We start from the raw sequence: 16,479 nt of genomic DNA on the forward strand, positions 1-16,479 counted from the left end.
GGCCCCGGGGCGCTGACCGGGCCTTTCTTCTCTCTCCTCGGCGCAGACCTCTCGCTGCTCCAGGAGGACCTGCAGGAGGACGCGGACGGATGTGAGTGGCCCGACCTCGCGGTGGCCCGGCAGCCCGCGGGGAGCGGCCGGGGAGGGCGGGCTGCGGCGCGGCCTGGGCCGGGCCCTGGCTGGCTGAGGGGACGGTGGGCGAGGGCGGCCCCGGGCGGGCTGGGGTGGCGATTTTGGGGGAAAATCTCGCGTCCGTGAGGAAACGGCGCGCCCAGGTTCCGCTGGGGGAGGGAGACGCCCGGAGTAACGCCCAAGTTCGCTTTCCGCCCTTCGCTTTCCTCTCCCGGCGCCCCCGAATCGCCCGCGGGCTCGGCAGTGGCGCGGCTGTTTTGGAAGGAGAAGCCGGTGGGGCAGGATTTGAAGTGGGGTTTGGGTGTGTTTCGGCCCCGGGTGTCCCCTTCCCCCGTCCCTCTAGGAAGGAAGAGGCTCGCGCGGGAGGTGTGTTTCCTTAGAGTGGCTCTTCCAGGAGCGCCGGGGGGGGGGGGCAGCCTGGGCCCCGGTAGCCGTCTGGGCACCCCGACCCGGTTTCGGGTTGTTTGAGGATGACATACCTGTCATTTTACTTGGGCTGGGAGCAGTTTCTAGATTGCTCCCGATGTGATTCGTGGATTACGGGAAGGTTAGAAGGTGTGGCCTCGTCAGCAATTACTAGGTTTGAAGAGCATATTCCTTTAATGCAGATACTCAGAAGTCACCCAGCCCTCCTTCAGTGTTAACAGTGCAGCCTTCCTTTGAGGTACTGAAGTTTTTAGAGAGTTGACGTTTTTATTTTTAAAAAGACAAAGTTTTTGACGTTTCCTGACGGCGACGGAATGGATATTTAGAAAGGAATTTTTCGTCTTATATGTACTTTTCTAAGTCTTAGAAGATAATTTGGGTCACGATAGAAAAGACAGAGTTAAGCAGGTTTGTATTGAAAGAAGTGACAAATTGCAGTTAACTTAAAATAGTTTCTGTTCATGCTAATCTTCCAAAATAGTGACCCATCAGAAAAATCAATAGGTTTTGAGATGCATTTTAAAAATGAAGAGTGTGCAAAATGTATAAGCGTAGATCATGGGATGCATAAGGGACCAAGAAATTGTTCTGAGTTGAGATGCTAAGCATAGTAGAATTGTGGTCTGTTTAGTGGAAAGCCTACTGGATGCTGAGATTGACTGTCTAATACCTGTGTAAGTAATTTCAGAGATGGTTGCAGTTTGAAATTACTCTTTTAAATACTCTGTAGTTAATCCTTAACATTGTCTAATGTGCTTCCCTTACTCAGAGTAAACTGAATTTTTAGATTCCTGGTGGTTTTGAGTAAAGTAAAGGGCATTTACTATTTAGATGGATTATCTGAAACGAGTGATTTATCTTTAAAGTAAATGAACCACGTCCAGACTTTGGTTAAGGCTGTGTTTTTAGTGGGGTGGCTCAAAACAGCTCTCTTAAAGGGAGCAGTACTCATGTAGTGAAGGGCGGCTTTAACATTTTATTTAATGTTTACCGTAAGCCACTTCTCTGCCTAATAGTAAGTTTGAGATATTGTTTAAGGCAGCTATTGATTTCAGATCTCTTGCCAGGTTAGGATTGGAGAAGTGGTCCTGATTATGTTACCTGGAGGAGGGCTTTTTAGATTTATGTTCGACTTCGTAAATAAAAGATTCATTCATTCAGCAAGTATTTATGACTGTCTGGAGCAAAAACTTCTCACCCCTGAAGGATGAAATGCGGTGTCAGTTTCTTCCCTAACCCCCAACAAGCACAGTGTAGAGGGGAAGGCATACCTGTGAAAAATTCAGCCATGAGTTTGAAGACTCTGCCCGGTACTAGGGATGGAGCTCTGAGAAGGGTGGGCACAACCCATGCCCTCTAGTGGTTTACAAGCAGTTTTGAATCTAGGTGTACAGTACTATTACAGTTACAGACTTGGAGCCAGGCTGCTCTGTTCGTCTTAGCAGTGTCTTTTTGGGCAGACTCGGGCAACTCACTTAACCTCCCTATGCCTCAGTTTTGTCATTTGTAAGTAGACATAAGAAATATTACCTGCTTCATAGAGTTGTTCAGGGCTATACGTGAGTTAGTGCCTGTGAAGCACTTGGAACAATTCCTGGTAAACGGCGATGATTATGATTATGTTTGCTGTTATGAGGAAAGAGCAAGGGAAGCTTGAAAGAAGAGCAGAGTAGGAAACACTGATGTTGAACCTTCCAGAATGAAGGTACTTACAGATGCTGCCAACGCTTGCAACTAACTTTTTTTTTTTTTTTTGAGATGGAGTTTCACCCTTGTTGCCCACGCTGGAGTGCAATGGCGCGATCTCGGCTCACCGCAACCTCTGCCTCCTGGGTTCAGGTGATTCTCCTGCCTCAGCCTCCTGAGTAACTGGAGATTACAGGCGTGCGCCACCACGCCCAGCTAATTTTGTACTTTTAGTAGAGACAGGGTTTCTCCATGTTGATCAGGCTGGTCTCAAACTCCCGACCTCAGGTGATCCACCTGCCTTGGCCTCCCAAAGTGCTGGGATTACAGGCGTGAGCCACTGTGCCCGGCTGCAACTAACTTTTTAAAGATTCTGTTTCCTATGCATTTTAATTTAGGGTAAAACAGACATTGAAGACACAATAGTTATTTGCATATTCATAATTTGGTTGAAGGCTTTGTTAGAGTAATTGCTTGTTTTTCTCAGTTACTAAAGTGTTTGCAGGTGATACCTTTACCCAGAACATTCAGGAACAGAGGACCTTTGGACATATGGCCAGTTGAAGGACCACTTCCCTTCTCTTGTGAAGGGAGAAAGAATGAGGAGGAGCACTGGGCCATGGTGCCTGCTTAGAGAGCAAGATGGTTGGTAAGGGAGTGAGAAAGCTGTCACATCCTGGAGAAGCTGGAGAAGGTAGAGGACCCAAAGGTAGAGGAATGGAGCTTGGGCTGCCCTTACAACACGGTTGTTATCTCATGAGCCTGAGTTTCTTTGTCTATGGCAAAACTCCAGAGTATGGAGGCCAATCATCAGCCAAGCTAGGTGTAAGTTGGCCCTTGATATGGGAAGACATTATTTTCTGGTCAAGCTCTAGAATCTTGGTTGCCCTTCCTAAGTGCAGAACCTGGGCTATGAGGGAAGAGAGAGTAAGTTCTGTTGTGCAGATGATCTAGGAAAGGACCTAGCTGGAGTCTAGGACTTGAAAGAAGGTCATTGCCAGACATTGGTAAGAGTCTCACGTCTTTCGATTTGATTTGTTTTAAGCCCATCTCTGTATAGAGGCATAGAGTTGGGGAGAAGGTTGGTCAAAGACTGACTTGACTGATAACCTTTGGAGGAGAAAAAAAATCTAATGAGGAAAAAATGGATGGTATTGTATTTGTATATATATCTCAAAAGGTCATAAAGGTAAGTAAATGAAATCATTATCAGGTACTGTTAAATTTAGGAGAATAGGCTGGGCGTGGTGACTCATGCCTGTATGATCCCAGCAGTTTGGGAGGCCGAGGTGGGCAGATCACGATGTCAGGAGATCGAGACCATCCTGGCCAACCTGGTGAAATGTCTACTAAAATACAAAAAAATATTAACTGGGCGTGGTGGCGTGCACCTGTAGTCACAGCTACTCAGGAGGCTGAGACAGGGGAGCTGCTTGAACCCGGGAGGTGGAGGTTGCAGTGAGCCACGATTGTGCCACTGCATTCCAGCCTGGCGACAGAGCAAGCCTCCATCTCAAAGAAAAGTTTAGGAGAATAACGCAGTAAAACTATGTATTTAAGTTTAAAAGTGATACTTTCAATACTGTATCATGAAATACTTTGAATTTCAGATTGAAAGCAAACCAGTGACTCCATTTGAATATGGTTATCTCAGCGGATTTCGGAGTTGGATAAACCTTTTTTAATTTTTTTATATTTAATTATGTACGTTAAGTAATAGGAGACAATACAAAATTGTAGATGTTTAGAAAAAAAATTATTTCAGATTTCTATTTTAGTTTCCAAAGATTCAATTTTGATTCACATTTAAGTTGGTAGATTCCTAAAATGAAATGAGACTAAGATACAGTTAAGATTTGATGAGCTAATGCTTGTGAAAATAATTTCACTTAAGGAGTTTCATTAGAACTTAAACTTTTATCAAAGCAATATGTTGAATATCATTTTTAAAGAATGGCTATGTAACGCTTAGTTTACAGTGCCTTTCATACACAGGTTATTCTTCATAGCAGTCCTGTGATGTAGGCTATGGTATTCTAATACTAATAAGTAAGTTGACTAATGTCCAAAGGGACTAAAGAAACAAAACTCCTAAGTTTAGATGGAATTTAAACTAGACCTTCTGATTCTAAATATCATACTTTGAGTATTTTATTTTCTTAAATGGCCCAGTTTAAAATATTGATCAACCCAAACTTGTATAGGCAATTTCTTTGAACTCATTCTTAAAGTACCCTTGCAAATTAATCTGGGATGCTGCATGTGGTTTAGTTTACACCTGGAGAATGATAGAGAGGATGGAGCTTGGGTATAATGCAGCTTATTTAGTTGTTAACTTTTATTTCAGCTGTAACTAAGTATACCGTTGAAAAGTTTTTGAAGCTATGTTACTGAGTATGCCATACAACAAATTTTTTTCATATTGAAGTTTTGGAATCCTTTTACATTATGCTGTTTTTTGGGTTTAAGGGCAATGTTGAAGTGGGGTGAAGAATGGGTCCAGAACTAACTGAGGGTAACCGCCTAGACTGCACTCTGTGCAGAATCTCCAGGCCCTCCTACCACTTTTCAAAACCAGTTCTGATAAGCTTAGAGTCCTTGTTGCTGGGGGGGGAGGTGAGGAGCAAAATATTGGTGCTGTATCCGGTAGCGGCCAGGGAATCATTCAGAAACCTTAGGAAGGTGCCCTTGAACATGAATGATATTTAGGAGTATTGTTAAATAGGGATTTGGGAGGGTGAGTCATGAGACCTGGTAGCCTGTTTTGACTGCTGCCAACAAGCCTGGATGGAGAAGTCTTTATTTAGAGATAATATCATTGATAAACTAGAAAAGAGTGCTTTTAAAATGGTTCCGGTGGTACCCACATGTGTGTAGGATCAATTAATGATACCTAGGCTAACAACTCCCCACATAAAATTGAGAGAGAGAGAGAGAAACCCCTTTGTAAATATGCATGGGCCTGTAGCGTCAAGATGCACTGCCCTTCCCCCTCCAGAAAAAAAAAAAAAAAAAAACACCTAAATGCATACTTTTTGTTAGTTCCTGCCTGTGAAAGATAAATAGACCTCAGGAGGTAAAGTTCAGAAGTCTGCCGCCACATTTGTTTGATCTCTGGTTTATTATTTCTGGTCCTTTTCCCTCAGTCCCCTCAAAACAATGAATGTTTGTTAAACTACTGTTACTTTGCTTCCATGTTTGTATTATATCTCTTTTTTTATACTTTGGAGTAAAAGTATTTGAAAGTTCCTAAATTTGAATTAGAGTTTTGTTCTTGTTTTTAAATTGGATCTGAGAATAAACCTAACTTAGTGTTTTGGGCAGAAGTCTAGATGTTTTGGCTGAGGAGGTTTTCCCTCTAATTTCTGTAAGAGGGTCTGGAACCTGCTCTGCTTTTAGCACAGATCTTTGAGCTGGTGCATCACCAATGCTTTTTCCTCCACAAATTCATTTCTTAACTCTCCTAACTTTTAAGTCAGCTTCTTATCTCCCTAGACTAAGGAGCAAACTTAACTTACTTTCTGGCTTTATTGATATGAATTTGTTTGGTATTTGAACATCTATCATGAAGTCATTCTGGAAGATACCTCCGTATAGTTTTGTGGAGGGGAAAGAACACTAGGCTTGGTAAGCCTTTAGACCTGAGTTAATATTCTGGCCCTGCCATTTATTCTCTTTAAAATCTGAGCAAGTTAACTTTTTCTCAGCTTTCTATCTTTAAAATATTGATGGATTTTTGGATCATCTCCAGTTTTTTGCTATTACAGATAAAGCTGCTGTGAACATTCACACACAAGTCTGTGTGAATATATACATTTTTTCTCTTGGGTATACATCTAGAAGTAGAATGGCTGTTTAACTTTTTAAGAAACTGCCGGCCCAGCACGGTGGCTTATGCCTGTAGCTGGGACCATAGGCCTGCACCACCACGCCTAGCTAATTTTTTTGTATTTTTGGTAGAGATGGGGTTTTGCTTTGTTGTCTAGGCTGGCCTTGAACTCCTGAGCTCAAGCAATCCACCTGTCTTGGCCTCCCAAAGTGCTGGAATTAACAGGCGTGAGCCACTGCACCCAGCCTGATGTAGATCACTTTTATATTTCAATCTATGAAATTCACTTTTAGTAGAAATAACTCATTTATTCAAGACTTCATTTATTTAAGATTGGTGGCAATTTGGACCTGGGTTAGTTCAAATTTTATATTTGGATTACCTGTGGAAAAAAAGATTACTACCAAAGTAATTGCATTGTGATTGCAAAGGAAATTTTTATTCACTGAAGGGAACATATAACACATCTGTAATATTTGGGAAATCCACAAGTGTATATCAGAGCAAGTGCTTTGTTATACTACCTTTCTATTAAATACTGTTTGTATACATAACCTTGGTAACTAACTTGAAACTAGATAAACATGCTGCTACTGTATTATATAAATAGAAATACATTATACATATGGTGTATATATAAATACATGTATGAATATACATATAGTATACTTCAGCAAATTATTCTTGCCTTAAATTCAGTTGTGTTGTAGGACAATTTTGCATTTCTAAGGATTTAGTCAGGTTTTAGTATTGATAGTTGAAGGAAGGATTTCTGATAAACATTATTTGTATTATTGCAAAGTACAAAATTAAAGCTTGCCATACCTCTTGCTTGAGACTATTAGACTAAGTTGTGTAGTACTTCAAATTTATGTTATTTATCTATTTCCATTAATTTTCTTTCTCCAAATGAATTAATTAGGTTTCTGCTACCTCACTAGATGAGGGGTTGAAAAGTTTCTGTAGAAGGCCAAATATTAAATAGTTTAGGTTTTGTGGACCATATGATCTTTGTTGCAGCTACTCAGATCTGCTATTGTAAGGTAAAAGCAGCCATGACGATACAGAAATGAACGAAAGGAAGTGTCATCCAATAAAATTTTATTTATGAAAACAGAAGGTGGGCCAGTTTGGCTCGGTGGCTGTAGTTGTCAACCCTTTCACTGTGCTATAAAATCCAAGATCTGTAAGATTTTTATTCTTGACTCATCACAGAGTGCTCAGCAATACATCTCATCAATACTTATTTGCCAAATAAGTATTGAATGAATCTTGATGTTTCAGGCCAAGCTAAATGAGACCATAAACCTAATTTGGGGTCAAATAATGAAATTATTTTAAATTAAACTTGTTATTTTGAACACTTTCAGACCTACACAAAAGCTGCACAGATATTGTAATGAATTCCCAGTTCTTCACCTGAATTAAGCTGTTAACATTTTGCCAGTTTGCTTGTTATTTCTGTGTACATTTATACATTATTCTTAATCTTAATTTTTTGGTGTACCTTTTGAAAATAGGTTGTGGTCATTGGGACCTTTAACCTGTGTCTCCTAAGAACGAGGGCACTTTTACAATCATAGTAGTGAAATTTAGGAAATTTAGCATTGCTACAATTCTGTTATATAATATGCAGTATATATTGAAATACCCCAGTAATGGCCTAATGGCAACTGTCTTTTGCTGTAAGGACATTACTTACAAACTTACTAGTTTGGAACAGTTTCTCAGCCTTTAGCGTTGATGATATTGACATTTTTAAAGAGTCCATTTGGTTTTTTCTGTTTCCTCATGATTTGATTCAGGTTATGCTTCTCAGTGGTTCACATTAAGGAGCACCTGATAGCAGTGTCCATTACTGGTAATGTGGAGGTGATGTCTATCAAATTGCTCCACTGTAAAGATTCTATTTTTGCTATTGTAAATAGTAAGGAAATAATTTGACAATAGGGAAACACCCTGTTTCCAAACATTTACCCATTAGTATTAGACTGTGCTGATGATTCTTGCCTGAATTAATTGCGTTTACTAACTGACATTCTGCTTTATATTCATTTGTTGGTATATTTATTTGTTAAAATATCATTTTAAAGCCCCACATCATTATAAGGTAACTCTCATTCTGTGGTGTATCTCATTGTCTTTCATTTTCTAAAATGTAAAGATGGGAAACAAAATTTGGCAGATTTATTGTGGCCTGAGCAGTATCAAGGGAAAAACTGAAGGGAAGGATAGACTATGAGCTTTTTTCTGTTTTATGTAGGATTATTAGAGGTTATGTAGGGAATAGAAGGGTGTTTAGATCAAGTTTGATAAAAGGTTATACAAATTAAAGAGATCTCTTTGGTGTGATACTTCTCAAGGTATTAATATGCTAATGTGCTTGTGAATATCTTATAGAAGGATAAAATATATTAAAGAAACTCTTGACTCATCAAGTATCCCTATGGACTACATTTTCATTAACAAATATTAATGAATGTGCCTCCATGAGAAGCATTGGATTCTGTTTTTTAGATAATAAAAAGATTTGCAAGACAATCTTTATCTTTAGGGAATTTATATATGTTGGGGAGGGAGAGGGGAAGGAGAGGTAGGAGAGTATGAAAAAAAAAAAAAAACTTTGCAATTATTGGTGGAGTAAAAGTAAGGGCACCCAAGACAGCAGGGAATTAAAAGGAAGAAGAACTCTTAATTAGAAAATGGAAAATGCTTCCTGGATGGTGTTTGTAATAGGTAAATTTAAGCTGAGATGAGGTTAGAGAGTACAGAAATGGAACAGATGAAACCACGTAAGACAGAAAAGTAGTGGGGCATGTTGCAGCAAATTGACTCCATATGGGCTGTGTGCAGGGGAGGAAACTAGGTTGGGGCCAGATCCTGGAGACCCTTGAATTACAGCATGAGAAAGAAAGTTGTACCTTAATTCAGACTGCCTGGGAGGCTTATAGGGGGTGGAATGGTGGGGGTTGGGAGGGAGGGCATGCAAGGGCGTGCATTGAACAGAGTGGGAAGATTGAAATGGTGCTGATATATAAACTGGATTTGAATGAGGGCAGGCAATTATATTAATAATAGTCTAGGACCATGCTCTTTAAACTTTGTTACTGCATACCTACTAAAATAATTTTGAAAACTCTGTATCATGTATTTTAAAATTGACATCCAAAATTTTCTCCATAAAATTTTACCATATTTGCAAAGGATATAATTTCTAATGTATTATAAATATCAGTATTTTAAACATAGAGTTGTATCACTTTTTAAAATGGATTCTAAATACTATAGCACTTGGATACCCACTATTCATTTTTTAAAACTCACAAATAGGCAAGACTGTAACAGACAAATAAGACAAAAAAATTGTGAATAAATTATTTAAATTGAGACTCTTGCATTTTTTTTCTTTATCTCTTTTCATTTTCCACACAGAAATTTACCTTGATATATTTTCATATTTTCATGCTTGAGAGTTGATTTCTCAGTCACATTTCTCTGCACCAAAAATGGGTAAAGAGAAATTTAAATTTTGTGTCAGGCAAGGTGGCTCACACCTGTAATCCCAGTACTTTGAAAGGTTGAGGCAGGAGGATCACTTGAGCCCAGGAGTTTGAGACCAGCCCTGGCAACATAGTGAGACCACCAGCTCTACAAAAAATAAAAAAAATTACCTGGGCATGGTGGCACATGCACTTGTAGTCCTAACTAGGGAGACTGAATTGGGAGGACTGCGTGATCCTGGGAGGTTGAGGCTGCAGTGATCCATGATCACACGAGACTTTCTCTCAAAAATTAAATAAAAAGAAATTTAAAATTTGAATTTCCTGTTAATATAAAACTTAAAGTTTTATTGAGTTCCCATTATTAATACTTAGTTGATCAACCAGAATATATTACAAATTGAAAAAACCTAGTGAACAACGTTTTATCAAAAACGCATCTCTTAATGAAATGGATGGGAATTTTACAAAATAATTGTGTATTCGTGGATAGAATTTATTGCTTAGAATGAGATAATACTTAACATCATTTCTACTTTACATTTTAAGAGCTATAAGCGCTGAGAAATGTTCGTAAATAAGTCAATGGGAATGGAAATGGTTTTGTTGGCAGTGCCACTCATTTTCTTGAACTGCTTCCAACTTATATGCAAAAAAATTACAAAAATTATTTTTAATACGCTTTCAGTCTTTCCATAATTTTGAAACTTTGTTGAAATTTGTTGAAATATTTCAACAAAGGGTTGAAAACCATCTGACTTGTAAAAGTATTCATTACAGTATTTAGAGGGTTGATCACTTAACATTTTCATCAATATTTCAAAAGATTCCATTGTTTAGCATGGAAGGTTTTTTTCTGTCTTGGAGAAGTGCATCCTAGTAGCTTTGAGATAGTTAGCTTAGAGATAATGCTTTTCTCAGATTCGAGAACATGAAGGGAAAGCCTTGGATCCAAAACTCTCAGGCACATTTTTGGGATAGAAATCCCTGGAAGCTGGGGTCTGGAAAATTCCTTAGAGTTATCCAATCTGATAAAGTTGTAGTTACTAAGTTATAAATCTTCATGTACCTTCATGGGATTTGAATACCCCAGTTTGCTCTAGGCGGAATTATCAGAGCCTCTGAGTTAGAGTGTTGGGAACTTAAAAGGAGGGAATAGATACAGAATACTTTATAAAAGTAGAATTTATGGCTCTTAGAAACTGATTAGATATGGGAGCAAGAAAGATAGTATTTTAAACAATAAATGAAGACCTCGTGTTCGGTATCTCGAGTGGGGAAAATGATGGTGATTGGAAAGTCATGAGGATGAGCTGATTTTATAAGAATAGTTTGGACAGTGTAGTTTTCAGAACAAATATGACATGGAGGTGGAGATTTTACAGTGTACTTGCAAATGTGGCTCTGGGGATCAGGAAAAGATGACTTCATGGGTCATCTGCACAATATGTGATAGCTGCAAATAGCTGGGTTTACCAAAGAGGGGAAGAGGGCATATGTGTAATGTATATGTATGAGGACAAAAGTATAGGGGAAACTACTACATAAAAGAGAAGTAAGCAAGAATAGTTCAGAAGAGTAGAAAATTACTCAGGATTGTGCACTTCCAGAGAACTTACGAGAATTTTAAGAAGAGGATGTTGGGGTGGCAGGTGTCAACGTTATGAAAAGCTGTAGAGAAGTAAGAGCAGTTGGTCTGAGAAGGATTGCTGATCTTTGAGAAGAGAGTCACAGAGTGAAAGAGAAGACATTTTATTTGTCTTGGTGAAGGCTATCAAGGGGGAACTGTACCTTTAAGAAGTTTGATGGAAAAAAGCCATTTTAGGGATAGCAAGCTTAGGTTCTAGATTCACCATGAAAGGAAAAGCCCCATGTAGTGAGACTGGTTCTTAAATACCTTTCTATGGATCGTAAAGTACAGTTTCCATGGAGGCATTCACCATCACCATTGTAACATTATTGTTGCTGTGGTTGAGTCCTGGGTGAGGTGGTTGGACTTTAAGAGCCATGTCGTTGGAAAAATATGTGTCTTCAGACCATAGCAGCATGACTTTTTGAGAATCCTCTGGGGACTGAGACCAGCTGAGGGAATAGCACTTCTCCATCTCTCTCTCACACTCTGAAGCGTGTGTATGCTCACTGAATTGGATGTATGGTGGTCAAGTGCACTATCGAGACCGTTTCTTGCTTTTCTTCTCTTGGTTGCTGACACTTCCCACCCCCGTCCCGACTTGGCAGAACAGAGTAAATGCATGTGTGGTGATAATAAGGTAGGAATGGAAGTTGGGTTTTTTGAAGATGGTTTCAGGAACTTTTAATAAATAGAGATTTGAGACATCTTCCGAGGATTGTAAGGTTTGATAAGAATTGTAGATTCAAAATTCTTATTGAGTGACCATGAAATTAGCTTGAATTTGTAGTATGTTTGAGCATATTTAACAAGGAATAGAAAAGAGGCATACTTACAGTATTGATGCAGGTGGAGAATACAGTTGGTCTTCCACATTCAAGATTCCACATCTGGGGATTCAACCAACTGTGAATTGAAATATTTTTTAAAATAGAAAACAGCAGAACAATTTTAAAAATACAAATAAAAAATGCCGTATAACCAACTATTTACATAGCATTTACGTTGTTAAGTAATCTAGAGATGGTTTAAGGTACAAAGGAACCTGTATATAGATTATATGCAAATTCTACACCATCCTATGTCAGGGCTTGAGCATCCTTGGATTTTGGTATTCATTTGGGGGTTGGTCCTGGAACCAATTCCCTGCAAATACCAAGAGATGACTGTATGATACTCTTGAGAAGGTTAGGGCTTCTGTGTATTCCTTCCTTCCCCCTCTTGCTCTTTGACAACTAAGAGTGGTAGGATCATTGAAAGAGGAGTGCTAGGAAATGAGGCCTGAAGTTCTGTTAGAATGCTGTGTAAAAACAGGTCATTTCGCTTGGAAGTGATAACATGATCTTTGCTTCTTAATTTAAAAAACAGATCTTAATAATTGATAATTTTAGTCAGATTTTATTGTAGCATAGTTGAGTGAGTATATACGTTGCCTGTAGTTGTCTGTTGTTCTGCGATAACTGTTGAAATGAGTCAAGTTGTTGCTTGGAAAAATCTCAGATGTCATTCTGAATTACAGAGTAGTAATGTGATTTCTCTAGCCAAGTAAGAGGATTTTGCAAAATGTATTAATGTTAACTCTTTAAAAATTAGAAGGCAGAGTCGATTTGGGTAGGTCGTGTTTCCCTACTCCTGCCTTGCTTCTGTATCAACCTTATGCCCCAGCTACACCAAATTACTTGTAATTCTGGAGACATGAAATAGTTTTCTTTGACTCCCTATCTTTGGAATTTTCTGCTTAGAATGCCCTCCTCCTGCCCTTTGTCCTGCTTGGCAAATTCCAGTGTATTTTCCAAGAATTGGCTTGACTTCGAAGCCTTCTCTTACTTATCAGGGCAGACTTAGAAGTATAATAGTTAACAGCATATTTTGTTTGTATACAGTTTTATACTATGTATTTTTTCTTAGTAGAGTATGTTTATATATGCACACACATGCATACAATGTATACCCATATATGTACATACATGCACAATTTTTTGTCTAGTTTTTATAGTATATTCCTTGTTCAGTGCCTGACATTAGATAGTGTATGTGCTGTCCTGTTTATATTAAGACTACTAACTGGTTGAATGAAAACAATTAAAAACACATGGTTTTCCTACTTACTGGTTGAATGAAATCAATGAAAACAAAAACACTTGGAAACTACGGGCAGATTTTCTGTTTCTAGAAACTAACTGAAATGCAAAGTGGGAGGGAACATTTGCTCATTTGCCTGACACTGTTGCAGTTATCACTGTGTCTTAAAAGTCTTAACCGTTATTTTATAGATAAATATAATAAGTGACAAAACGGGATTTGAATCCAGATCTCTCTTACCATAAAAATCTTCTGTTCTTTTCACACAATTTGGCTATGACTATGTACAATTTTATGGTGGGCCCAACCTTTTTTTTTTTTTTTTTTTGAGACAGTGTCTCGGTACGTCACCCAGGTTGGAGTGCAGTGGCGTGATTTTGGCTCACTGCAACCTCCTCATCCTGGTTTGAAGCACTTCTCCTGCTTCAGCCCAGCTGATTTTTGTATTTTTAGTAGAGATTGGATTTCACCATGTCGGCCAGGCTGGTGTCAAACTTCTGACCTCAAATTATCAGCCCACCTTGGCCTCCCAAAGTGCTGGGATTAAAGGCGTGAGCCACTGCGCATGGCCAAAGGAAAGGCGCAACTTTTAAACTATTATATTTTAGGCACTTTTTCTTAAATTTAAAAAAGCGAAAAATTGGAATTTCTCTTCTGCTACTTTGGATTTTTATGTTAGATTCAGGGAACTGCAGGTAGTATAGAGAGAGGATACTTCTGGAACTATGACAGTTGTTTTGTCCTGTTACATAATCTCATGTCTATACAAAAAGACATTCAGTTCTATAGGTAACAAGGATTGTCGTTGTTTTATTGTTTCTTTCCCTTGTCATCTTCATTCCTGATGTTCTCTTTATTTGTATCGTAACATATTTGATTCCTTTCGTGATTTGGAACTAGAAGGTTCTATTGAGCCTAGTTTATGTTTAGCAGCAGTTTTCAAAGGGTCTTGGAGATAAGATGAACCAAAGCTTTAAGTATAGGGCCTTAGTTTATATCCTAGATTTTCTATTCCTATTAAGAATTCTATTCTTTTGGCCAGGCGCAGTGGCTCACGCCGATAATCCCAGCACTTCGGGAGGCCAAGGCGGGTGGATCACTTGAGGCCAGGAGTTCAAGACCAACCTGGGCAACATGGTGAAATCCCGTCTCTTCTAAAAATACAAGGATTAGCCAGGTGTTGTGGTGCCTGCCTGTAATTCCAGCTGCTCAAGAGGCTGAGGCATGAGAATTGCTTGCACCTGGGAGGCAGAGGTTGCGGTGAGCCGAGATAGCACCACTGCACTCCAGCCTGGGCAACAGAGCAAGACTCTGTGTCAAAAAAAAAAAAAAGAATTCTATTCTTTTAGAATTCTATTCTGTTCTGTTAAGATTAACCAAAAACCCAATTTTCAATTAAAAGATATGCCCCATAACTTTTTCATGGAATCTTTTACTTTATAATTAAATATTAGGTTTTGCAAAATGAAAAATACCTATTTAATTATTTATTGGCAATCTGTCTTGAGCTTACAAGGGATCTTCCCTTTAACTTTTTATCCTGGCTCCCCTTCAGCTAGCAATGACAGCTATTAAGACAGTAAGTTTATAGGGAAAGAGGGAGTATTGGAATTTTGGGAGAACAGATATAATTAGAAAAAGCATTTCAGAGTAGTCATTGTTAATATATGCTTTTTAAAAAGTTAATTTTTTTTTTTTAATTTTGGAGACAGAGTCTCATTCTGTCACCCAGGTTAGAGTGCAGCGGTGCCATCTTGGCTCACTGCAACCTCTACCTCCCAGGTTCAAGTGATTCTTGTGATTCAGCCTCCCAAGTAGCTGGAATTTCAGGCATGTACTACCATGCCCAACTAATTTTTTTGTATTTTTAGTAGAGACGGGGTTTCACCAGGTTGGCCTGGCTGGTCTTGAACTCCTAACCTCTAAGCGATCCACCTGCCTCAGCCTCCCACAGTGCTGGGATTACAGGCATGAGCCACTGTGCCCGGCTAGTATATGCTTTTTTTTTTTTTTCCTCCAAAAAAGACAACAGTAACAACAACAACCTGATTTGAACACACTGTATTATATGCTTTTTGGTCATTTAAAAAATTCAAATAGCATTAAAAGATGATGGTTTTTTAATGGTTTTTTTACTTCATCAGTGAAAGAGGCTGAGTTTTAAAAGCCGTGGAACAGTATAGGGCTATTGCTGCTATTATAGTGTTCAAGAATCCATAGAGTTTAGTTATGCAGAGCTACTTAAGAATTCAAGAGTCTTAAAGTACTAATATCTCCATTTCTAGTAATACTTCTTGTCTTTGATCTATTTTGTCTCATAATCATATAGCTACTCCAGCTTTTTTTTTCTTTTTTTGAGACAGTCTCACTCTGTCACCCAGGCTGGAATGCAGTGGAGCTATCTCAGCTTACTGAAACGTCTGCCTCCCATACTTAAGTGATCCCCCCACTTCAAGCACCGAAGTAGCAGGGACCACAGGTGTGCACCACCACCCCCAGCTAATATTCTTGTATCTTTTATAGAGATGGGGTTTCACCATGTTGCCCAGGCTGGTCTCCTCTCAAACTCCTGAGCTCAAGCAGTCCACCTGCTTCAGCCTTCCAAAGTGCTGGCATTATCGGCATGAGCCACCACACCTGGCCTCCAGCTTTCTTATGCTCACTATTTTGTGTTATATCTTTTAAAAAAATTATTTTCAACCTGATGGTTGAAATTTTGTCTTTAGAAATGTATCTCTGGTAGTCAGACTATATTTCTGATGGTCTGATAATCTTTGCCTTTTAAATGAGATATTTTAGGCCATTTATATTTAATGTAATTATTGATCTAGTTGCATTTAGGTCTGTGATTCTGCTATTTATTTTCTGTTTGACTCATGGTTTTTTCCTCTGTTACTCCTTTCCAGACTTTATTTTGGGTTAACTGAATATTTTTTAGTACTCCATTTTAGTTTCTCCGTTATCTTTATACCGATACCTTCTAATATGTTTCAGAGATTGCTCCTAGGATTGCTATTTTTTTTGGGGGGGGGCGCCAAATATAAGTGAACATTTGTCACTAGTGTCTGTACCAGAGTGGAACACTCCCTTTGTATGGAAGTGATTATCAATCATGATAGAGTGGTAGCAAAACATTTGAAGCAGAATATGATTTTGTTACCTTCTAGGAGTATGCTTCTTAAGTATGGTTGTTT

At 38.8% G+C, this 16,479-nt stretch overlaps 1 protein-coding gene across 2 annotated transcripts in view; it reads left to right on the forward strand.

Moving 5' to 3' along the window:
- Positions 1–16,479, forward strand: part of PPP4R1 (protein phosphatase 4 regulatory subunit 1) — a 71,250-nt gene that overhangs the window by 283 nt on the left and 54,488 nt on the right. For both annotated transcript variants that reach the window (XM_025365052.1, XM_025365053.1), the window contains exon 2: positions 47–91. In XM_025365052.1, coding sequence (XP_025220837.1) covers positions 47–91 — 45 coding nt within the window. The remainder of the gene's footprint in view (positions 1–46; positions 92–16,479) is intronic.

This window comes from Theropithecus gelada, chromosome 18, assembly GCF_003255815.1.
Source record: "Theropithecus gelada isolate Dixy chromosome 18, Tgel_1.0, whole genome shotgun sequence".
Classification (NCBI taxonomy): domain Eukaryota; kingdom Metazoa; phylum Chordata; class Mammalia; order Primates; family Cercopithecidae; genus Theropithecus; species Theropithecus gelada.